This window comes from Carcharhinus amblyrhynchos, chromosome 4, assembly GCF_965287045.1.
Source record: "Carcharhinus amblyrhynchos chromosome 4, sCarAmb.v2.hapA, whole genome shotgun sequence".
Lineage (NCBI taxonomy): Eukaryota > Metazoa > Chordata > Chondrichthyes > Carcharhiniformes > Carcharhinidae > Carcharhinus > Carcharhinus amblyrhynchos.
Genome location: NC_137327.1, coordinates 45,099,710 through 45,125,355, shown reverse-complemented (window position 1 = coordinate 45,125,355; position 25,646 = coordinate 45,099,710). Strand labels below are relative to the sequence as shown.

The 25,646-nt window shown below is 43.6% G+C and overlaps 1 protein-coding gene across 3 annotated transcripts in view; it reads right to left on the bottom strand.

Annotated features, from left to right (window-relative positions):
* Nucleotides 1-710: 710 nt before the first annotated feature.
* The window catches only part of carmil2 (capping protein regulator and myosin 1 linker 2), a 151,638-nt gene continuing 126,702 nt past the window's right edge, over nucleotides 711-25,646 (bottom strand). For 2 of the 3 annotated variants that reach the window (XM_080187061.1, XM_080187063.1), the window contains 6 exons: nucleotides 23,274-23,310; nucleotides 15,944-16,042; nucleotides 14,263-14,598; nucleotides 13,371-13,466; nucleotides 11,941-12,036; nucleotides 711-2,502 (listed from right to left, as the gene is read on the bottom strand). In XM_080187061.1, coding sequence (XP_080043187.1) covers nucleotides 2,426-2,502; nucleotides 11,941-12,036; nucleotides 13,371-13,466; nucleotides 14,263-14,598; nucleotides 15,944-16,042; nucleotides 23,274-23,310 — 741 coding nt within the window. In that variant the 3' untranslated portion in view covers nucleotides 711-2,425. The remainder of the gene's footprint in view (nucleotides 2,503-11,940; nucleotides 12,037-13,370; nucleotides 13,467-14,262; nucleotides 14,599-15,943; nucleotides 16,043-23,273; nucleotides 23,311-25,646) is intronic. The other variant, XM_080187062.1, reaches the window with a different exon arrangement.

Below are 25,646 nucleotides of genomic sequence, written 5' to 3'. Positions count from 1 at the left end.
ATGAGAAGTGCTCTGGAAAAGAACATTAACAAAACGTAAACTTTTTTTTAGGTTTGCAAAGCAGGACATTTTCAGTTCTGTAATGAAATGCATGGTTCTGCCCTTGGGTTAAGACTCATTATATTTTGTCACAGATTAATTTCAGGACAATCATTCCCTTACATTCTGTACTCTTTTGACTGTCAGTATATTAGGTTCAGCTCATAAGGAGCTGGGCTTGAACGTCCCCCAGCAGTGCAATAATTCCTTCTTCAGGAAACTCCGCATCTTTTTAGTGTATGTTTTATATTGTGGTATCTAAACCTGATCTGTGGTTCTCTGGTAGATGAACTCTTCTGCTGCCAAAGGTTTCTATTAGCTAGTCACCAGGACATTTGGCAGACTGCCCGGGTCCTTCCAATCACAAGACGCGATATTCTCTGCTTCATGTTGGTGGGAACTGAACCACCATTTGTCCTCCACTTCACATTAACCATCATTACCACCCTGGATTGTTCATTTTAAGTAAGAAAGATGGGTCATTTAAAATATGCTTTTAATCTCATCTGACCCTGTTTCCCTCTGAAGCCGATGAAGTGGAATATTGACCCTATCTTGTCAGGCACCATCAGTAAGGTACATCAGCCTTTAAAAAATGGTAAGGGTGCTTGCTCAGTGCATCATGGCATGAAGTTGGCTTTGGATCAGACACTGCAGCATGTTTTCCAGATTTTCACTTGCTTTTATTCAATATAAAAAAATTATACCATCTGACAGCAAACCCATGTTGGGTCTCTGCCATTATCAATGGTATCATTTCATTAGTCCTACAAAAGTGTGAAATATTTCTCAGGCAGTTTTAATTTGGCAGCAAACACTTAAAACTAGAAAAGGCAAACTATTTTGTAACAAATGAGTATTCATGATTTTGATTTCAATTTAACAAGCATTTAAAAAAAACATCATTTACCTTTCAAAGTATCAGAAAATAGAATATGAAAACAAGACAGAATTTAACTCTGTCTTTTTGGATATTTTTAAAAATTGGACTTTAACGTATCCAAACTAAGTTGTAGCCACCCTCCATCAGCCAAAGGATCATGAAAGGTGTGGATATTTTCTTGCTACGCTTGCCGACATGCATGGGACAGGATTAATGATTAAATTCCTTTGCTCTATCTTTCTCTCTCATTCTCTCCTCTCAACTTATCCCCCTCAAAAATGCTACATTCTATTACCCTGATATAGTACATTCAGCACTCTATGATGACAACAAGTGAAATGTGCCCATTTTGGACTAGGAGTTGTTGATGGTGGAATGGGGGAGGAGGGTAAGCCAAGTCTGAACGATCAAAGCTGATCTCCCCATCCTTTGCTCCATATTGACTTGGAGCACCCTCGAGTGCAGTTAGTCACCCAAAATCATTTGTCATGGAATCCTACAGTGCAGAAGGAGGCCATTTGCACCAACCACAATCCCATCCAGGCCCTGTCCCCATAACTCCATGCATTTACCCTAGCTAGTCCCCCTGACACTGAAGGGCAATTTAGCATGGCCAATCCACCTAACCCATATCACATTGGGAGGAAATCAGAGAACCTGGAGGAGACCCACGCAGACACGGAAAGAACATGTAAACTCCACACAGACAGTGACCTGAGGCAGGAATCAAGCCCAGGTCCCTGGCACTGTGAGGCAGTAGGAATTTTGTTGACACAGGAGGATCCAAATCATTAAATAAACTGTTAGTTTGATCCTTGTTTTTGGCTGTAAACATCACCAATTTGTCCCTGAATTTTGTTCTTTCCAAATTGAGGAGTTTGTGCACTTATTTTCTGACAGTGAAGAATGGTGTCTATAGCCTTTGTAGCGTTCCTCAGTGCACTTGGTCTCTCATTGGTCAAGTTAAACTTATTACCAACACATTGAGACAGATGTGTAACAGTATGTTTTACTGTTCCCTTCAAGAATGTATTATGGCAGGTACAATGAGGTACTGCTAAATCTGCTCAGAGATGGGGGAGCTGTGAGCATGAGGCCAGTGTTTCCTCCAACAGACCCTACTTTAATCTCTTCAGTCTACAAAATCACCCTGAAGAATAAACTGGAGACTTTCACAAAAGAGGTAGTACATCAAAATTGCTTGTTCCTGGATTCCCGCTCCAGGTCCCAACATGCAGCGAATAGAATATTGAGAAAAGTGATCATTAGATAGACAAATCTATGTATATGTATATGTTAAATCCTTCTGTCCTGTGATACAATTTCTATGAAAACGTATCAAAAATATGATTGTTAAATAGAAATCATTTCCTGTTTCTGTGGCTTTTTACAGAGATATTCCAAGCAGGTGTACAGGACAGACTTCTCCACAATCTAGTCCACAAACAAATGAAAGTCTCTTGGGCAGTCTGTCCCTCAGCGCTGATCAGAATGAGTTTCTTTTCAAATTGTAGTTGTTTCATCTGTGTCTTCAGAGGTCGCTGGAGATAACAAGTCTGCTGTGTGGGTTTTGCATTCGTCTGTAAGATTAATGGTCAGATATGAACACCAGATTGCAGCGGACACTTCAATCTTGAATATACCATCTTACTTTATTCAGTGGATGTGGGTGTCGCTGGCTGGGCCAGCACTTACTGCTCATCCTTAATGGCCCTTGAACTTCTCAGGACATTTAAGAATCAGCCACATTGCTGTGGGACTGCAGTTGCATGTCAGCTTTCTTCCCCTAAGGGAAGGGTTTTACAACTATTGGCAATGCCTTCATGGTCATCATTAGACTTTTAATTCCACATTGCTACTGAATTCAAATTTCACCACCTGCTGTGGTGGGATTTGAACCTGGGTCCCCAGAGGATCTCTGGGTTGCTTGTCCAGTAACAATACCAAAAACACACAATCAAGAATTGATGGAGACGGCAAGAATATAAGAACATAAGAAGTAGGAGCAGGAGTAGGCCATCCAGCCCTTCGAGCCTGCCCCGCCATTCAATAAGATCATGGCTGATCTGTCGCTGCTCAGTTCCACATTCCTGCCCTCTCCCCATAACCCTTAATCCCCTCTCTTATCAAAAACCCATCAACCCGCGTCTTAAAAATATTTAGCGAGGCAGCCTCCACCACTTCAACGGGCAGAGAATTCCAGAGATTCACCACCCTTTGAGTGAAGAAGTTCCTCCTCAACTCCGTTCTAAACCGCCCCCCCCTTTATCTTGAGGCTGTGCCCCCTCGTCCTACTGTCTTTTTTGAGCGGGAAGAGTCTCTCCACCTCTATCCTATCCATCCCATTCATCATCTTATACGTCTCAATGAGATCTCCCCTCATTCTTCTAAACTCTAATGAGTACAAGCCTAGTTTATTCAGCCTCTCCTCATAGCTCAACCCCCTCAACTCCGGTATCAGCCTAGCAAACCTCCTCTGCACTCCCTCCAAGGCCAAAATATCTTTGCGCAGGTGCGGCGCCCAAAACTGCACACAGTACTCCAGCTGCGGCCTCACCAATGCCCTATACAGCTGCAGCAAGACCTCCCTACTTTTATATTCAATCCCCCTCGCTATGAAGGCCAGCATCCCATTCGCCTTCCTGACCACATGCTGCACCTGCAAGCTGGGTTTTTGCGACTCATGCACAAGGACCCCGAGGTCCCTCTGCACCGTCGCCTGCTGCAGTTTTTCGCCACGTAAGTAATAGTCCTTCCTACCATTATTCCTACCAAAGTGGACCACCTCACACTTGCCAACATTAAATTCCATTTGTCATTTCCTGGCCCATTCGCCCAGCCTATCTAGATCCTTCTGCAGACTCTCCACACCCTCCGCACAATTTGCCGTTCCACCAATCTTGGTGTCATCAGCAAATTTCGACACCCTACACTCGGTTCCCTCCTCCAGATCATCTATATAAATGGTAAAAAGCTGAGGCCCCAGCACCGACCCCTGGGACACTCCACTAGTCACCATCCGCCAATCTGAATAGCACCCGTTGACCCCCACTCTCTGCCTCCTATATGACAACCAATCCTCTATCCACGCTAACACCCTACCCCCAACTCCATGTCCCTCGACCTTCTGCAATAACCTCTTGTGAGGTACTTTGTCAAACGCCTTCTGAAAATCCAGAAAGACCACATCCATCGGCTCTCCTCTATCCACCGCCCCTCCTCTATCCACCGCCCCTCCTCTATCCACTGCCCTAGACACATCCTCATAGAACTCCAGTAAATTTGTCAGACACGACTTCCCTTTAACGAAACCGTGCTGCGTCTGCTCTATCAAGCAATTCCCTTCAAGATGCCTCGCAATTTCCTCCTTAATGACGGATTCTAACATTTTACCTACCACAGACGTTAAACTAACCGGCCTATAATTCCCCGCCTTTTGCCTGGCACCCTTCTTAAACAACAGCGTAACATTAGCCGTTTTCCAATCCTCCGGCACTTCCCCGGAATCCAGCGACGTCTGGAAAATAACCACCAAGGCATCCACTATCACCTCCGCCATTTCTTTCAGAACCCTTGGATGCATTCCATCCGGTCCTGGCAACTCGTCCACAATCAGCCCCTCCAGTCTGTCGAGCACCGCTCTCTAGTAACAGTAATGTCATTAAGACCCTCCAGTCCTACCACCTTTCCAACGCTAACACCCGGCAAATTATTCACGTCCTCCTCCGTAAAGACAGAAACAAAAAAGTTATTCAATACCTTAGCCATATCCCCATCCCCTACCACTAAGTCCCCTTTCTCATCCTCTAAAGGACCAACGTTCACCCTAGCCAGCCTCTTCCTTTTTATATATTTATAAAAACTCTTGCTATCCTTTTTTATATTAAGCGCTAGCCCAGCTTCATAGTTTATCCTACCCTTCTTTAACAACTTCTTTGTCAATCTTTGTTGACATTTAAACCTCTCCCAATCCTCTTCTCGCCCACTACTCTTAGCTACTCTAAATTCCTCCGCTTTTAATTTAACATTTTCCTTCACCTCCTTCGTTATCCACGGCTTATTACCTCTCCTCCTACTGTCCTTTTTGACCATCAGAATAAATTTCCGCTGAGCACCAAGAAAGATCTCCTTAAAGATCCTCCACTGCTCCTCAGCAGACCCTCCCTCCAACGCGGTCCCCCAGTCAACATTCGCCAATTCTTCTCTCATCCTACCATACTCCCCTTTATTCAAACAAAGTACGCGTGTCTGGGAACCCACTTTCTCCTCCTCCATCTGCACCAGAAACTCCACCATACAATGATCACTCTCCCCAAGAGGATCCTTCACCGCAAGGTCCCTAATTCTACCCGCCTCATTACATAACAGCAGATCCAAGATAGCTCGCTCCCTCGTTGGCTCCAACATGCACTGTTCAAGGAAACTATCCCGGCAGCATTCCAAGAACTCCTCCTCGAGCCCACCGCATCCAACATGGGTCGACTAATCAATATGCAGATTGAAATCCCCCATAACTACGGCCGTCCCATTCCTGCACGCCGCACTTATTTGCGCGTTAACAGCCTGCCCCACCTCCAGGTCATTATTCGGGGGCCTATAGACGACACCCACCAGCGTCTTCCTCCCTTTGCTGTTCCTAATCTCTACCCACAACGATTCCACTTTCTGCTCCTTGGCTCCAATATCATCCCTTGCTACCACCCTGATGCTATCCTTAATCAGCAGAGCTACGCCCCCCCCTTTTCCCTCCTGTCTATCCTTCCTAAACACTTGATAGCCCTGTACATTCAGCTCCCAGTCCCTGTCACTTGCAGCCACGTCTCTGTAATGGCCACCAGATCGTATCCATTTGTGTCGATCTGCGCCACCAGCTCATCCACTTTATTCTGAATGCTTCGTGCATTCAGATAAAGCGCTTTCATCCCAGCCTTCACCTGGACCCTATTTGCTGTAACGCCACCAACCATACTCACGCCCCCTACTCCCTCTATTATTGGGACATCCTCGGCCTCTTCCCTTACCTGTACCCTATCCTTAACTTTAGACCTCGTAACGTCACCTACCCTCGCACCCTCCCCCCCCCAATTAGTTTAAAGCCCTGTCTACAGTCCTCTTTACTCGATTCGCCAGCACTCTGGTCCCAGCACGGTTCAGACCAACCCCATCCCGCCCGAACAGGTCCCACCTACCCCAATACTGGTGCCAATGCCCCATAAATTCAAACCCATTCCTCCCACACCAATCCCTGAGCCACCCATTCACTTCCTTAATCCTGTCAACCTTATGCCCGTCTGCACTCGGTTCAGGCAGTAGCCCAGAGATGACCACCTTTTCGGTTCTACTTTTTAATTCCATTCCCAGCTTTTCATACTCCCTCCCCAGATCCTCAGTCCGCATTTTGCTTACGTCGCCGGCACCCACATGTACCACAACGACCGGATTCTCACCCTCCCACTCCAGGTTCCTCTGCAGCCCAGATGTGACATCCTGGACCCGAGCACCAGGCAGACAATACACCCTTCTGTGCACTTTGTCATTGTGACAAAGGACAGCGTCAATACCCTTCACCCCACTATCCCCAATTACGACTACGTTCCTTTTCCCCTTCTCTTTGCCTATGTCCTGCTGCATCACTGTACCGTGTGCAGTTTGCTCACCAACCTCACCTGCCTTGTCCTCTTCCAGACTGGAAGCAAGAACCTCAAACCTGTTATGCAGATTAAGAGGCTGAGGCCTCCGCTCCCCACCCTCCTTCCTCCTCTCCCCACTCTCCTTCCTCCTCTCCCCACTCTCCTCCCCTTCCTCCTCCCAGCAGCCCCCTCTTGTCCCTGACCCTTAGAGTTAGCCAGTCTAGGGGGGGTGGATGTCACTTGCACCCCATTGACAATGGCACCCTCTCTCCCCCTGATGAGCCTCAGTGTCTGTAGCTCAGAGGCCAGCTCATCTACCTTGAGCTGGAGCTCCTCCAGCAACCTGCACTTACTGCAGACATGGTCACTGGGATGGACCCTGGAGTCCACCAGTTCCCACATCATACAGAAACCACACATCACATGCCCCTCCATTATTCACTGTAGTAGTTTTGAAAAAAATTTTTTTTTCCCTTGTTTTTCAAACGAACTCACCTGGCCTTTTTTCCCTCCAGCCCTTTTTGATCTTAAGCCCTAATAACTCACTCTGCTTCCCTCTCACTCCGCTGCCCGCTCCGACGCTGCCCGTTGTCTACACCAGGCCTCCTTTTAAACCTGGCGCTGATTTAAAGCTGTTGGCCCACAACTGCCTGCTAACCACTCCCTCAGAATTCTTAAAGCAGTAAATACAATAAATAAATGCTTTAAACAGTTTTACAAAGAACAAAGTGCTTTAAACTTATTTTAAACAGAACCAGCTCTGCTAAATTTCTGCCCATTTAACTTCCATCCTAAATTATTGGGGAGGAGGGGGGGTGGGAAGGGAGAGGATCTGATGGTGGAGTATGAAAATGTCATGGGGAATTTATTTGTAATTTGACTGCTCATTCTGATAATACTCCACAAAATGTCAGGGTCGCTGTTTTTAAACATAAGGCAGTGAGGCAGCACAAAATACAGATTTTCATGATTCGTTCACAACTATTTTGGATGACTCGGAAAGATGTTACTGTACTGTGTAGCAATTAAAGGTTTATTTTGTTCGAATTTGGAATTTCTATCTGGCATCTAATTCCAGCATCATGCTAACCGATCAGAAAAGTTAAAAGTTTTATTTGTTCTGCTGCGTATTGTCAGAAAAGAGGTTTCACTGAAGCCCCCACTGAGCTCTGAACAAGACAGACTATGGCCTCAGCAGAGCTCAGGTTACAGGATTGTCTTATTTCAGTTAACCATGGAGTGTCTCCCCTCAGAAGATTGGCTCCATGAATGTCACCTTCAAAGAGAATAATCACAAATACTTTGCAGTTAAGATACACCAGCAATTTTCTTTACAGTACAACATAGGTATGAGCTCGCTGAGTGGTAGGGATCGGTTATCTCAGTGGGTGAGAAGGCTAGAAGGTGGTGCAAAATAACACAGTAAGAAGTCTCACAACACCAGGTTTAAGTCCAACAAGTTTATTTGATAGTAATCCCACAATTTGTGAGATTACTGTCAAACAAACTGATTGGACTTAAACCTGGTGTTGTGAGACTTCTTACTGTGTTTACCCTGTCCAATGCCGGCATCTCTACATCGTGCAAAATAATGCCAGTGGTGCAGGCACAGTCTCCAGACTGGCTGTGTTAGTTCATGAAGGTCAGCCTCCCCATGTTTCCCCATGCCTAATGTGGAGAACTGCCCTCTTAAGCTGTATTACAAGTTGTCTCTCTCTAATGAAGAGAGATGCCAATTGTCCTTCAAGGCTAATTACCTCTTTCTGTCACTCTGGATTTTTCATACACCCTCTCATCAGTGATGATGTCAGCTTCCACATGTATAACACCCACATCTGCTGACTAGTCCATTGTTTCTGATTGTCACACTACATGTTCAACATCTAGCTCTGGATGAGCAGAAATTTCCCTCAGTTAAATATAGAGAAGACCAAACCTATTGTATTGACTTGAACTTCCAATCAAAAAACCATTCCATCACTAACACCACCTACTTCCACCTCTAGAACATTGCCCCTCTCTGCAGCCCTTATCCACACCTTCATGTAGATTTGGACTATTCTAATGATTTCCTGGCCAACCTCCCAGTTTTCACGCTGAATACACTTGAACTTATCCAAACCTCTGCTCTCATAAGAACATAAGAAATAGGAGCAGGAGTAGGCCATCTAGCCCTTTGAGCCTGCCCCACCATTCAGTGAGATCAAGGCTGATCTGAAGTGGCTCAGTTCCACTTTCCCGCTTTCTCCCCATAACCCTTAATCCCCTTGCCTACCAAAAACCTATCTACCCGCATCTTAAATATGTTTAGCGAGGTAGCCTCCACCACATCAACGGGCAGAGAATTCCAGAGATTCACCACCCTTTGAGTGAAGAAGTTCTTCCTCAACTCTGTTCTAAACTGCCCCCCTCCTTATCTTGAGGCTGTGCCCTCTAGTCCTGCTGTCCTTTCTGAGCAGGAAGAACCTCTCCACCTCTACCCTATCCATCCCTTTCATCATCTTATACGTCTCAATAAGATCCCCCCTCATCCTTCTAAACTCTAACGAGTACAAGCCCAGTCTATTCAGCCTCTCTTCATAGCTCAACCCCCTCAACTCCGGTATCAGCCTAGTGAACCTTCTCTTCACTCTCTCCAAGGCCAAAATATCCGTCCGCAAGTGCAGCGACCAAAACTGCACACAGTACTCCAGCTGCGGCCTCACCAGTGCCCTGTACAGTTGCAGCAAGACCTCCCTACTTTTATATTCAATCCCCCTCGCTATGAAAGCCAGCATCCCATTTGCCTTCCTGACCACCTGCTGCACCTGTAGGCTGGGTTTTTGCGACTCATGCACAAGGACCCCCAGGTCCCTCTGCACCGTAGCATGCTGCAGCTTTTCGCCCTGCGAGTAGTAGTCCTTCCTACCATTATTCCTACCAAAGTGGATAACCTCACACTTGCCAACATTGTACTCCATCTGCCAGGTCCTCGCCCACTCACTCAGCCTATCTAGATCCCTCTGCAGGCTTTCCACACCCTCCGCACAATTTGCTATTCCACTTATCTTTGTGTCATCAGCAAATTTCGACACCTTACACTCGGCTCCCTCCTCCAGATCATCTATATAAATGCTAAATAGCTGAAGCCCCAGCACTGATCCCTGAGGCACTCCACTAGTCACCAACCACCAATCCGAATAGCACCCACTGACACCCACTCTCTGCCTCCTATTTGACAGCCAATCCCCTATCCACGCTAACACCTTACCCCCAACTCCATGCCCCCTAACCTTCTGTAACAACCTTTTGTGCGGCACCTTATCAAACGCCTTCTGAAAATCGAGAAACACCACATCCACCGGTTCCCCTCTGTCCACCGCACTAGACACATCCTCATAGAATTCCAATAAAATCGTCAGACACAACTTCCCCTTAACGAATCCATGCTGTGTCTGCTCTATCAAACAATTCTTCTCAAGATGCCTCGCTATTTCCTCTTTGATGACGGATTCAAGTATTTTTCCTACAACAGATGTTAAACTAACCGGCCTATAATTCCCTGCCTTTTGCCTGCTACCCTTTTTAAACAATGGCGTAACATTAGCCGTTTTCCGATCTTCCGGCACTTTCCCGGAATCCAGCGACGTTTGGAAAATAATCACCAAGGCATCCACTATCACCTCCGCCATTTCCTTCAGAACCCTTGGATGCATTCCATCCGGTCCTGGGGACTTGTCCACCATCAGTCCCTCTAGTCTGTCGAGCACTACCTCTCTAGTAACAATGATCTCATTCAGGCCCTCCACTCCTACCATCTTTCCATCGTTAACACCCGGCAAACTATTCGCGACCTCCTCCGTGAAGACCGAAGCAAAAAAGTTATTCAAAGCCTCAGCCATTTCCTCATCCCCCACCACTAAATCCCCCTTCTCATCCTCTAAGGGTCCAACATTCACCCTAGCCAGCCTCCTCCTTTTTATATATTTATAAAAACTCTTACTATTCTTTTTTATATTTAGCGCTAGCCCAGATTCATAGTTTATATCTGAGCCTGCACCTAATTCTCTGTTCATTTATCACTCTGTACTTGCTGACCTATATTAGCTCTTAGTCCAACAATGCGCAATTTCAAAACCCTCATTCTTGCTCTAGGATTCCACTGTGACTTGCTCCCTAGCTCTGTAACATTTTCCAGCCCTGCAGCCCAGCTCGTCCAATTCTAGCCTCTTGTTTATCCCTGATTTTAATTGCTGCACCATTGCTGGCTGTGCCTCCAGGGACCCAAGCCCAAAGCTCTGGAATACCGGTAGTTAACTCTCCCTGCCTCTCAATCCTCCTCTAAGATTCCCCTTAAAACCTTCTTGAGGTGAAATGAGAGTAGTTGCTCCTTGACATCAAGACAGCATCTGACCGAGTAAGAAGCACTTGTAAAATTGGAGCAAATGGGAATTGGGGGATTCATAGCTGGATTCATCCCGGCCACAAAGGAAGATGCTTATGGCTGTTGGAGGTCAATAATCCCAGGACATTGCTGCTGGAGTGTCTTAGGATAATGTCCACTTTTAGATGCTTCATCAATGTAAACTGAGAAGTGGGCATGTTCAGTACCATTCATGACTCCTCAGACACTGAAGCAGTCTTTGCTCATACACAGCAAGACCTGGACAACCTTCAGACTTGGGCTGGTAAGTGGCAAGTAACATTCATGCCACTCAGGTGCCAGGTAATGACCAGCAATGTCCCCTTAACACACAGGGCATTACTACTGCAGGGTTATCGTCATTGTGCCAGAAGAGGGTGATGCGCAAGGTGCCCAGGCTCAACGTGCAGCTTTTGCCTTTGCCTTTATGGGCAGCATTAGCTGTGCTCACATGCAAATACAAGTGGGTCCACTGCTCTGAAACAAAGTTCCAGTGTTCAAGATCTGACTATCCTGGATCAAGAGTCCAAACCTATGTGACCATTTGTTTAGTAAAAAGTCTGACAACACCAGGTTTCAGTCCAACCGATTTATTTGATAGTAAACTCACAAGCCGAAGGGGCTAACCCGAAAGCTTGTGAGTTTACTATCAAATAAATCGGTTGGACTGAAACCTGGTGTTGTCAGACTTTTTACTGTGTTTACCCCAGTCCAACGCCGGCATATCCACAGCATTTATTTAGACAGCCAAAGTGCATTCTGGGTGATGTGGTCCACCCTTGGCTGCACTGTTGTCCTCCCACATAGGCGCCAAGTGACTAAACAACGAGAGGAGTCATCCTCACTCCAATGCTCCAGCATTGTCAATATTTCTCTCTGTGGCCTTTGTCCATAGCCTCAGCATGAACCTGTATCCCAAATCTATGGGCAGTTAATGAGAAATGTGCACACCACCAAACTTATACCCTATTGAGCAAAAAACATACCCTGTGATTTGGGACGCTCTTTTTTCCTACTTGCTCCCATTTGTGCTCTTGCTCTGACAAGGTTTCTTGCTTTTCTCGGCAAAGGAATCTTCAAATCTGTTATTGATAAAGAGTTTTAGGACAACAATATAGTACACACTTGATTTAAAACAAATGGCATAAAATGGAGAAATTGTTGGCTTCCAACATGTACACCATTTGACCCATGAAGCACAACTCTACAAATTGTACACAATTTACAGCCAACCAGAGTCAACTCGATCAGGTTAGTCTGCCCGGGGAAAGTTTGACATAAATTCACTTCATAACTTTTCAAAATCACAGTGTAACTCCAGCTTCTCTCGTGGTCTGGACCGAGCCCGTAAATGGACAGATATGGTGATGTATTTCTCAGTCTGTATCTTGATAGCTAATCCCAGCCAGTGTAGCTGTCGGGTGCTGCTATTGGCATCAGCTGCATTAGGGAAGGGGATATCAGTGATGGTTTCCATGGGATGAATGGCCACATCAGCTCGACAGCAGAACGCTGACGGCTGCCATATCTGACTGCCTTGGGGAACTGGGACATTCCCTCCAGGAAACGCATTTGTCTACACTACTGCCGTTTTTCACAGACATATTCATTTACTTATCTTATTTGCACTTAGGTTCTCCCTGAGCCACAGAGGCTGGCTGGAAAAGGATCTAACTGCTACTCTATGGCTGGCTATTCAGGAACAGCATTTGAGGTGAATGACTTCAGATTTTCCTTCTGCTGCTCACGCCAAGTGTTCAAAATGTCCTTAAAAGATGAAAATCATTTCCGCCTTGGTCAAGAAACCCATGCTCCAACAAATTTAAAGAAATTTCTCCCAGCTTCTCTCTTAGGTACAATTTTAAATTGATAACTGTTTATCACTGATTCCTCAACTATACAGGAAACAATCTTTCTCTATTCACGCTCCCAAATGCTTCATAGTGTGATTGCTTGATGATTGCCGGTGTGTGGAAATAGAGGGATAGAGGCTACGGGGAGTGAGCAGGCTAATGCTCTAGCAATGAGCAGGCGCACACACTGAGCTGGATGATATCATTCTAAAAATTGAATGATCAATGGGCACTTAATATGGAGGCTTGTGCTGCAAATGGTTCATTCACGGTTCATTAACCCCTGTGTGCTGCCAGTTTCAAATCACCACATATTGTTCAAATGCAATGAGCTCATGGCCCCAGTGAGCAGGAAACCTGCCTGTTCCACAGGAAGGGGGAGAGGAATTAGAGGAACACCACTGCCTGGCTCAGTGACTGGTTTCAGATTGGCAGCGGCAGGTTGTTTGCCTGGGGAGGGTGCCGGCGGGGGAAAAAAAAACAAACTGTTGGATGTAAATTATTCTGAAAATAAATGGAATTTAATGTTAATTGTCCACACAAAAGAGCCACCAATTTCCTACCTTCTGGCTCTCCTGGGCTACTGAGCTGATCCAATTGTTCATCAGAGACAGACGGAACTCTCATCTGGGGAAAGGGCTTCTCCTGGTGATTTATGTCTAGAAATAGGGAAAAACACATTGATTAACAAAATGTTGATTTCCATTCACACCCTTGTTGCAAATCCAATGCCACATTCCATCCAGGTCACAGAATAAAGTGGCCAGAATCACTGATGTCTCCATAGAGGATTCAATGTATCTCTATGACAGTCAGGAACAGAAAACACTCTGGGGAGATTTTAATCTTGGCTATGGGGGGGTGGGGGTGGGGTGGTGGGTGGGTGGGGGCGCGTGGTGTTGGTGGTGGTTCTTGCTTGCTTGTCGCAGAAATGGGGGGTGGGCAGGGAGGTGGTCCCATATTTCCTCCTTTGCAGAAAGCCTGATGGAACTAAGTGTGCGTTAGTAAGATGGTGGAAATAGGTTTTCTCTGACTATATCCCACGGGCAAGCAACTAGTGAATTCATGCTAACATTTGGTTACCTTTTAAACCCAAGCTTGACACTAGAATTTCTTAGTTTAGTTATTATCTCCTGACTCTGATTTGTGCCATGAATCGTGCAAGTGACTTGTTATGGTATGGCATATTGCAACAAATGTCTTGGATTTCTATACTTGCCATGTGTGGAATATGTTTTGTGTATGATTTGCTTTGTATAGTATGTGTTGTGTATATGATTTGCTGTATGCACTATGAATTATGATTTGTTCTGTGTAATAGGTGCTGCCTGCATTTGAAATTCCATGTAAAATGGCTCAGACCATGGAAACGGAGTGATAATTAATCACTTCCCTAACTACGTGTCTTTAACCCTTCAGTCACATTTCTGAATTTTAGAACAAATGAAGCAGTACCTTCAGAAAGTGGACATCCTTCATTCTCCTCTTTATCCTCCTCCTCATTGTCCAGTTTCATCATTGATGTTGAAATTGATGATGTACGCTCTTCTGTGCTGGCAGTTTCATCCTGATTTACGCTTCTTTGCAATGCTATAAGTTTTCGTGGAACGGGTACAGGATTTGAACTTTGCTCTTTGCTCCCTTGTTGTGGAATTTTCCTGCGAGGAGGGGGAAGCAGGATTCTCTGGGTCCCTCCTGTTGTAATTTCTTGTCTTTTTGTTTCTTCTTCACTGTCAGAATCTGCATTTTTGACTCCTGTGGATAACGGTCCTTCAGAATTTTCCTCTTTATCTGAATAAATAAATGAAGGCACTTTCTTAAATATTGTTCAAAATCTGGACCCTGAGTTCCAAAATCTTTCTCTTCCTTCCTCAGTTTTTCTACAAAAATGACATTTGTATCTGGGGTAATTACTTATTGTTTCAATGTGTGCCCAGAATAGGAGAGCAAAGCAATGTCATTGCATTCAATCTGAACATCCCCTAAACCTTTGTCATCCAGTTGAGATTGACTATAAGAAATGGTATTTGCCGCAAATCCTTCCCTTCGGCATGACAGTTTCCTCATACCATATCATGCCATCATTCATTTGTCTTGGTTCCAGTTCACAGATCCAGTCGCAGAATGTGAATCTAACCTTCCAAACCCATGACTACTACCATCTTTAAGGACAAGGGCAACAGATACATGGGAACACCACCAACTGCAAATTCCACTCCAAGCCACTCACCATCCTGACTCTGAAATACATCACTGTTCCTTCACTACCACCAGGTCAAAATCCTGGAGCTCCCTTCCTAACAGGACTGTGGGTGTACTTACACCTCATGGTATACGCACTTCAAGAAGGCAGCTCACCATCACCTTCTCAGGGGTAATTAGGAATGGACAATAAATAGCCAGCAGCGCCCATGCCCTGATAAAGAATTTAAAAATGGTCAGGTTTACTGGGCAGATTTACTGCTGGTGTTATTATTGATGACAGGGGAAGTTGGTGTGCCTTCTGTTTCAATACAGCAAATTGAATGCAAGTAAGCAACGTTACTGTATATAACTTCTGTACCTGCAATACTTTGCCTGTATTTGTTAGTACAAGGTGCAGTTACCTGTAACAGCTACTGCCCAATGTGGAACTACACCATACAAATTCCGTAGGGAATTAATTCATTTCACATGAGAGGACTATATGCATCTCTGTTTAACGGAAAAGTCAGCCATGATTTTTATACCTAATTACAATCCAGAGACCACTACTGAAAATGCATAGGTGTCAATGTCAGGTGACATTGATTAGCCCCTTTTCATATCCTCCAAATATCCCAAACGTTCCACAAGGGATGGATTTGAAAGAGTAACTGTTGTCATGAAGTTAAAGTCAGGATTGCATCTTGTTGCAACTGGCCCACTGTCAAGTAGAGTACTGAGTGTCAGTGAAAGGTTTCATACATGAAGACAGGTGTCTCTTGTGTGAGATAGAAAGTGGCAGCTGATTCCCATGGAACTCTAAGCCCATGAAAAGCCAATATCCTCAGGGATAGGTGAGAAAGTTACATGCTTGCATAACTGCAAAAAATTCAACAAGTACCACCTTCCACAGTAGGTATGTTTTAAAAGCTGGAGGAATGTCTAAATTTACCTGTACTACTCTCTGCACAGGATTTAGCCATATTGGCTAGTGCAGTAAGCTTCAGAGACTGAGGTGGAGGCTGTGGTTTGTTCCCTTCAGAGATTCCTACTAAAATAAACACACATAATAGCATTAAGTGTGAAACATTCATTTTCTTATCTCAGACACAGTACATAGATATAGATACATAATACCTTTATAAGGAACAGCTAATCACAAGATAAATACAGATGAGCCATCTTACCTTGTTCCCTTGGAAGAATCCCACAGTCCCTCAAATATGTCCTCTGTCCCCATTGCTGCATCCAGCTTTTCCCAATATTAACTTTGACTATCCTCCCACTACCCCAATTACTCTCACTGACCACCCCCCTTACTGACTACCTCACTCATCGAGTTTCTGCCCCTCACCACTGACTACACAGACTCAATTATATGTACAGATCTGTAAATAAACAGGAATTTTATTTTTTTTAAATAATGGCCAATGGCAGTATTCTTAGGTTAACAGACAAACTCCATCCAAACCCTGGACCCATGACGAAACATGTTCTGTTACAGTTGATTTTTTAAATTCATTTGTAGGGCATGGACATCATTGACAGGCCAGCATTTATTGCCCATCTCTCGTTGCCTGAGGGAAGTTGAGAGTCAACCATGAGGCTCTGGAGTCACATATAGGCAAGACCAGGTAAGGACAGCAGATTTCCTTCCCTAAAGGACATTAATGAGCCAAATGGATTTTTCCAACAGTCAACAATAGTTTCACGGGCAGTAGTAGATCCTTAATTCCAGATTTGTTTTATTGAATTCAAATTCCACCACTTGCCATGGCAGGTTTCAAACCCAGGTTCCTGGAACATTAGTTGAGTTTCTGGATTAATAGTCTTGTGATAATACCACTTGGCCATCTCCACCCTGATATCATCCTCATTCTTTGCCACATTTCCAAGTTCATTAATATTGGTATATTTTGAAATTCTACTCTATCTTCTGACATACACGTAATTTATCTGCATATAAAAAGCACTGACTCCTTGGAGAATGTCACTGTATACCGTCCTCCAATCTGAAAAATAACCTTTTACTGTGATTCACTATGTTTTGTCCTCAAGTTTTATTCAAGCTGACACTGACCTTTCTGTTCCATGAGCCCCAATTTTATTAACCAGCCTTTTATGAAGTGTATTGTTACAAAATCCATATAGAAAACATCAACTGCGTTGCCTTTATCAACTTTCTCTGTTACTTCATCACAAAGTTCAATCAGATTAGTCAAACACAAACTGCCGTTTACAAATCCAATTTGGCTATACCCTTAGTTTACTCAAATCTCTCCAAGTGCCTGTTACTATTTTCCCTGATGACTATTTCTAAATGATGTTAAACTCACTGGCCTGTAGTTACTAGAAACGTCCTTAAAGTTTATTCATTAGTCATAAGTAGGCTTACATCGACACTGCAATGAAGTCACTGTGAATATCCCCCAGTCACCACACTCCGATGCCTGTTCGGATACCGAGGGAGAATTTAGCATGGCCAATGCGCCAAACCAGCATGTCTTTTGGATTGTGGGAGCAAACCAGAGCACCCAGAGGAGACCCATATAGGTACTGGGAGAATGTGCAAACTCCACACAGACAGTTACCCAAGTGGCATGGTAGCACAGTGGTTAACACTGCTGCTTCATAGCACCAGGGATCTGGGTTTGATTCTTGGCTTGGGTGGAGTTTGCACAGGTTTCCTCTGGGTTCTCCAGTTTCCTTCCATATTCTGAAAGACGCGCTGGTTAAAGGCATTTACGTGAACAAACACCGGAATGTGGCAACTAGGGGAATTTCACAGTAACTTCATTACAATGTTAATGTAAGCCTTACCTGTGTCTAATAAAGAAACTTTAACTTTTAAACCTAAGGCTGGAATCGAACACAGATCCCTGGCGCTGTGAGGTAGCAGTACTAACCACTGTTCCATCACGTAGTCCATATTACACTCTTTTCCACAAATGTGTCATGTTTTCAGATTTCTAATCCAGTACTTAGGGAAGATTTGAAGATTAGGACGATTTAAGCTCTTTAGCTATTTCCAACCTCACTTTCCTTTAACAAACTGGGATGTGAACTGTCCAGACTGGGTGATTTATCCACTCTAAGCATGACCAGCAAAAGCATCCTGCCTATCAATTTTCACCCCATCCTTTTTCTGTAACATTTCTGCTTCTGCTGATATCTTGTCAGCATCCTCCCCCTTATAGACCCTGATGCAACGTACTTATTAAGCATTCTAACCTTGCCCTGCTCTCTAAACATAAACACTCCCTTTGCCCATAATAGTACTCACCTAGCCTCTTATTACCTGCTTACTATTTATGTGCTGGTAGAAGATTTTAGGTTCGCTTTTAGGCTAACTGCCATTCATTCATAGTCTCTCTCTGCCAGTCTTATTTCACTTTTCTTCTCAACTTACATTTGAGCTAATTCTCGCTTGAAGAATTCATCTAATTTTTTCTGTTGCATCATACCCTCTATCTCTCTCATCGTTCAAGGATCCCTGGTTTTGGTTCTGTCATCCCTCCTCCTTGTTGGAATGTATCCGAAACATCCCCCATTATTCTGCTGCAGTTCTTTCTGTCAGTCTTTCATTCCATTTTACTTTGCAGATTCCCTCTCATTCCATTGAAGTAAGCCCGCTTTCAGTTCTAAGCTTCTACTTTAAATTGTTCCTTGCTTTTCTCCATTGCTAATCACTCGAATTTAGGTGTCTCCCCACAGACATTTTGTTCACTTGACTCACTTCATTCCCCACTACCAGATCCAACAGTTCCTCTTCCTCGTTGGACCAAGAATATACTGGTCAAGGAAGTTCTCCTGAACACATTTTAGAAATTCCTCCCCTCCGTACCATTTACTCTAACATTACTCCAGTTGGGGTAACTAAAGTCCCCCAGTATCACCATTTGCACATTTCTGTGATTTCCCTGAAGATTTGCTTCTCTATCTCTCTCACTAATTAAAGACTATTAGGAAATCCCCAGTAATGTGATCATATCCTCCTCGTTTTGCAGCTCTAATTAAATGCTTTCTTGCCCCCGCAAACACATCCCTCCCTCCAACATTACAGTGTCTTATTAAGAGAGTTAGTGAAGCATCACATCTGTTATTATTTTGTGAATAAGGAGATGCAAGTTTACATACATCTGTCGAATTGATCTTTTTGCTGCTATTCGAACATTTCTTTAAACAAACCAAATTTTTAGTTATGGTTTAAATCAAAATCTGACAGAATGGTTAATTCTTTTTTGCTCTGAAGTCCAGGAGGGCTGATGTCATCTCCAGTGTAGTGGGAGTGCTATCTGATCAGATATTTCACAAAAGAATCTAATTTCGTTCACAGGAAGGGCTTGTGAGAAGGATTCTTGTTACTTCTTCAAAGGTTTTTATTACCTTTTATTGCATTACATCCTCAGAAATTGCTGAGATTAGTGACATTATTTTGCACCTGAGTTAATAGAAAGTCAGGATTATAATTGGTCAAGTTTTTTTCTGGCAGTTTATCACATTGTGAAAATAGCCTCCATATCGAATACCCTAACCTTCTATTCTTCAATTCTAGATTTAGGGCAGATTTTTTGATTACTTCCAAATCCATTACTCGAGACCTTCTAACCCCTCTACAGCTTTGTGTTTAAGCTAGTCCCTTCAAAAAGCACATGCACATCATACAACCCGGAGTGCCAAATTGCTAATGCAATATAATCAGATTCTGTGAGCTCTGTTCTTTTCGTGGAGGTTAGATCAAAGCTTGTAGAATCTGATTATATTTCAGCAAAGGCTTTGACAAGGCCCCATGTGGGAGATTGATAAAGAAGGTAAAAGCACATGGGATCCAGGGTAACTTGACAAGTTGGATCCAAAACTAGTTTAGTGGAAGGAGACTGAGGGTGGTGGTAGAAGGCTGTGTGACTGCAGGCTGGTGTCCAGTGGCATATCATCGGGATCAGTGCTAGATCCCTTTGTGATGTATATAAACAATATGGATGAGAATGTGATGGGGGGGGTGTGATAAGTAAGTTTGAGGATGGCATGAAGATTGATAGGGTGGTTAACAGTGAAGAAGGAGGCCTGAGGTTGTAGGAAGTTGTGTTAGTCAGTTGGGCAAATCAGTGACACACAAAATTTAACCCTGAAAAGTACAAGGCGACACACTTTGGAAGGAGTGACGAGACAAGGATGTACTCAGTGAATGGCAAGACAGTAGAAAGCTCAGAGGAATGGAAAGGTGTTTGTCTACAGATCCCTGAAGGCAGAGGGACAGGTTATTAGGGTATTTAAGAAGTCATACGGAACGCTTGTCTTTATTAGTCATAGCATAGATTATAAAAGCGGGTGGTTATGTTGGAGCATGATCAAAATTTTGGTTAGGCCACACCTGGAGTAGTGTGTGCAGTTTTGGTTACCTCACTATAGGAAGGATGTGATTACACTGGAGAGAGTGCAGAGAAGATTCACCAGGAGGTTGCCTGGGATGGAGCATTTGAGCTATGAAAAGGGACTGGACAGGCTCACGTTGTTTTCTTTACAGCAGAGAAGGCTGAGGGAGGAGCTGATTGAGATGTATTAGATTATGAGGGGTATGGACAGGGTGAATAGGAAGCAGCTGTTCCCTTGGTTTAAGGACCAATAACGAAGGGGCATAATTTTAAGGTGAGGGGCAGGAGAATTAGAGGGCATCTGAGGAAAGATCTTTTCGCCCAGAGAGTGGTGGGAGAAGGCCTGAGTTGCATTGTCTGGGAGGATAATAGAGGGAGGGAAACTCACAACCTTTAAAAGGTATGTGGATGTCATAACATTGAAAACTATAAGCTAAGTGCTGGAAAGTGGGATTAGTTTAGACTTAATGTAGTTTTGTTGGTTCAGATTCGATGGGCCAAAGGGCCTACTCTGTACTGTATGACTCTGTGACTCTACCACTATTTGTTGGGAGTGCAATAAAACATGACAAAGTTGATACTTCAGTGTATGCTGATTCCAGACAAAATTATCTGTTTTTAAACACCTGTTAAAAGAGTACAATGTGACGAATTGCATCATTATTCATTGCGTTCAACAGTACCAAACACACTAATGGATCCCCTGAGCTAACTTGCACTTTATATGTTGCATTTATTCAATAATAAGCCATTCGTTGTAAGGAGCTTCTACTTTGCATTTTGTTCAAATTGTTTACGTTAACCATGATTAATGTATACATAGCTCAGACTCTCTTATGACGAATGGGTGAAGTACCAGAAGGCTGCTTGCGTCAATAGTGACATATCCCACTTAAAAACTGGGCTGCAGTTTCACATCACAAATCAAAAATGTCAATTCTGCAGTGGGGCAGTCAGTTCAAAACAATTTAACTTTGTTAGTCATTGTATGGTTGGAATGTTGCTAATCTCATCCTTGTTTTCAGGCACGTTCCACTTAAATTCCTCAGCTGTCTGCCAGAAATTGCATGGGTTAACTTGTTTCACCTGAGTTTTTTCTTTTCCGGTCTGGGTAAATGCCACTTGTCAACGTGATGCTTTCCTCCAAAGACCCAGCTGAGACTGGGGACTTGCAAAGCAGCAAAGTTACATGGCAGGGAAGGTTCAAACATGACATTAAAATGTGGCACTTAACTGCCCTCATAAGAACATAAGAAATAGGAGCAGGAGTAGGCCATCTAGCCCTTCGAGCCTGCCCCGCCATTCAATAAGATCATGGCTGATCTGTCGTGGCTCAGTTCCACTTTCCCGCCCTCTCCCCATAACCCTTAATCCCCTCGCTTATCAAGAACCCATCAACCCGCGTCTTAAAAATATTTAGCGAAGCAGCCTCCACCACTTCAACGGGCAGAGAATTCCAGAGATTCACCACCCTTTGAGTGAAGAAGTTCCTCCTCAACTCCATTCTAAACCACCCCCCCTTTATCTTGAGGCTGTGCCCCCTAGTCCTACTGTCTTTTTTGAGCGGGAAGAGTCTCTCCACCTCTATCCTATCCATCCCATTCATCATCTTATACGTCTCAGTGAGATCTCCCCTCATTCTTCTAAACTCTAACAAGTACAAGCCTAATTTATTCAGCCTCTCCTCATAGCTCAACCCCCTCAACTCCGGCATCAGCCTAGTAAACCTCCTCTGCACTCCCTCCAAAGCCAAAATATCCTTGCGTAAGTACGGCGCCCAAAACTGCACACCTTTCTTAAAACTACCAGAAAAATAGCCATCAGATTACTACAAACTTAATATACAGAAACAAACCAAAAAAAACTTATCTGTACAAGAGTTGAAAGGTTAGGGAAAGGCAGAGAACTACAGCAACAACACATTCAACAATGTCAACAAAATGAAAGAGATTGTCATCGACTTCAGGAAGCGTAAAGGAGAACATGCCCCTGTCTACATCAATGGGGACGAAGTAGAAAGGGTCGAGAACTTCAAGTTTTTAAGTGTCCAGATCACCAACAACCTGTCCTAGCCCCCCCATGCCGACACTATGGTTAAGAAAGATCACGAGCACCTCTACTTTCTCAGAAGACTAAGGAAATTTGACATGTCAGCTATGACTCTCACCAACTTTTACAATGCATCATGGAAAGCATTTTATCTGCCGTCTCAGCAAAGCAATCAGCATAATTAAGGACCCCACACACCGCAGACATTCTCTCTTCCACCTTCTTCCTTTGGGAAAAAGATACAAAAGTCTGAGGTCATGTGGCAACTGACTCAAGAACAGCTTCTTCCCTGCTGCTGTCAGACTTTTGAAAGGACTTACCTTGCATTAACTTGATCTTACTCTACACCTTAGCTATGACTGTAACACTACATTCTGTACTGTCTCGTTTCCTTCTCTATGAACGATATGTTTTGTCTGTATTGCACACAAGAAACAATACTTTTCACTGTACGTTGATACATGTGACAATAATAAATCAAATCATTCAGTGCAGGACCAAGAAACAAGATCTTCATCACTAATAATTGGAATTGTCCAAACTAGGATGCATGCTGTATTTAATATATGTTTTTGAAATAGAAATAGTAAGAACTGGACCCCAAGTCGACATTTATAGCCAAGACAGCCACCAAGGGCACCTACATCTCATTAACACTGAGTTACATTCGATCCCTGGCTTTGATCTCAATGATGAAACATTGTGTGACATTTCACTACCAGAAGCGCTCGTGTTTTCATTTCAAATGCAGAAACTGCATGTGGCAAATTTTGCTTCTATTCATGGTGGTGCTGCTGAATTTTATTAAGGACAATAGATATTTATAAAGTAATGCCAATATTTAAATTTCCTGTGTCTTACCATTAGAATTTGTTCCATCCAATTCTGATTCTACAACCTAAAGGTAAAAAAAAAGGAAAGAATAAGTTACCACAGAGTATACATTGTGTCTAGTACTTGGCTGAGTTAATTTCATTTACTCAAAGCCAATAAAACAGTCATTAAATAAACTCTCTGAAAACTAACAATAAATGTGCAATGAATGTTAATCCCTTTTTCAAATCAGAAGATGACCATTTTCTTTTTTGAGTCACTCCCCCAGGAACCTTTCTACATAGGGGACTCTGAAACTGATAATGTTACAACCATTGTGGATTACTTGCATACCCCACGATCTCTAAGTGCTTTTGTGAATTCATATGAGAAATTTAAACATAGCTTCTGACATTTTTCAATTTCTCACTTGCATCGTTAGCCATTAAAAATGTCTATAAATGGTGCAACATTCAAATGAGTCTTCAGTATTGACAATGCAACCATAGAGATTCCCTACAGTACAGGAGGTCCTTTCCCTGTAACCCCATATATTTATTCAGCTAATCCCCCTGACATTAATGGTCAATTTAGCATGGTCAATCTACCTAACTTGCACATCTTTGGACTGTAGGAAGAGGCCGGAGCAGCCAGAGGAAACCCACTCAGACAAGGGGAGAATGTGCAAACTCCATACTGACAGCGACCCAAGCCAGGAATTGAACGCAGGTCCCTGACACTGTGAGGCAGCAGTACTAACCAGTATGCCACCATGCCGCCCACAATCAAATCATCCTAATAACCATCCACAAGGCAGTACTTGATGGCAATTCAGGAAATGGCTCTCCAGCCAATTGCCCTTCCCTCCTTGTGAACCTGTGGTATGTGCACAGACAGCCCACCTCCCCTGGTGACATGTTCATAAACTGCATGTTCCTCCATTCTATCCAAGCATGGGTCTTTGAAACTTGCTCCAATAAGAATTGTTTCTTCTTGTGCTCATTTTACAATGGGTACAAAAAGGACCTTTTTCACTGCATTATCAAGTGCTTCAAGGATGCATTAAGTCATAGCACCGTGCAGAAAAGGCTCTCCGGCCTATTATGTCTGCACCGACAATAACTGACACTAAAGTTGCACTAATCCCATTTTCATGATAAACATTTGACCAAAGATCAATGTGATCCATTTTTCAGGTGCCTGAAACAGTCACCTAAAACATGTATTAGGTCCCCTGTATATGCTAACGATGGGGCTGATTACCCACTTTGGACCCTTACAAGAGATTAGGTTGGTCTGAACAGAGAAGGCCGTGGACTACAACTGCACTTAAAAATAATTCACCAGCTATGGTGGGATTTGGGACTTTGGGAGGACAAGAAGGGCTTTTTAAATGCTGGGTGAGGTGTGGTAGGAGCAGAGGAACAGGAAAGGGTCATTTAGCCCATAAGTTGGTTCTACCATTCACTGGTATCATGGCTGACCTGTGACCCAAGTCTACATAAGGTGATTAGATGCATTGTCCATGATAAATTCTCCCCCAGTGTAATCACACAGGCACAGGAATGTATTAACTAGGGGATTTTCACAGTAACTTCATTGCAGAGTTAATGTAAGCCTACTTGTGACATTAATAAATAAACTTTAAATTTTAATACCCACCACTGTCCTTATCCCTTTGGATAACAAAAATCTATCCATTTCAGTTTTGAAACTAACAATTGATCTGGCATCAACTGCTGTAGAAAAGAGTTGTAAACTTCTTCAACTACCCTCTGTGTTGAAAAGTGTTTCTTAACTCCTGTTCTGAATGAGCAGGTTCTAATATTTTGCCTGTGCAGTGTAGGCTACATTCACTAATAGAGGAAATAATTTCTCTCCTAATCTACCCTATTTGATCCCATTAGTATCATGAATCAAATCACCCCATAACCTTCCAAATTCCCTGGAATACAATCCTAGTTTGTACAATCTCTCTTGCAATTTAACTTCATCAAATCCCTTCTGCAAGTCATAGAATCCCTACAGTGCAGAAGGAGGCTATGTGGTCCACTGGGTCTGCACCAACTCTACAATAGGTCCTCTCCCCCGGCCCATTCCAAAACCCCTCACATTCACCAGGGCCAATCCATCCAGCCTACATATCACTGGACTGTGAGAGGAAACTGGAACACCTGGAGGAAACCCTCACATGCATGGGGAGAATGTGCAAACTCCATACAGACAGTCACACAAAGCTGAAATCAAATCTGAGTCCCTGGCACTGTGAGGCAGCAGTGCTAACCACTGTGTCTCTCATATGTCCATATATCTATAGACATCTCCCTGCCTAATACTTAATTTATTCTTCAAAATCATTTAATTAAGTTCACTAGGCATGACCTCCACTTTAGAAATCCAGGCTGGCACTATCTGATCAGC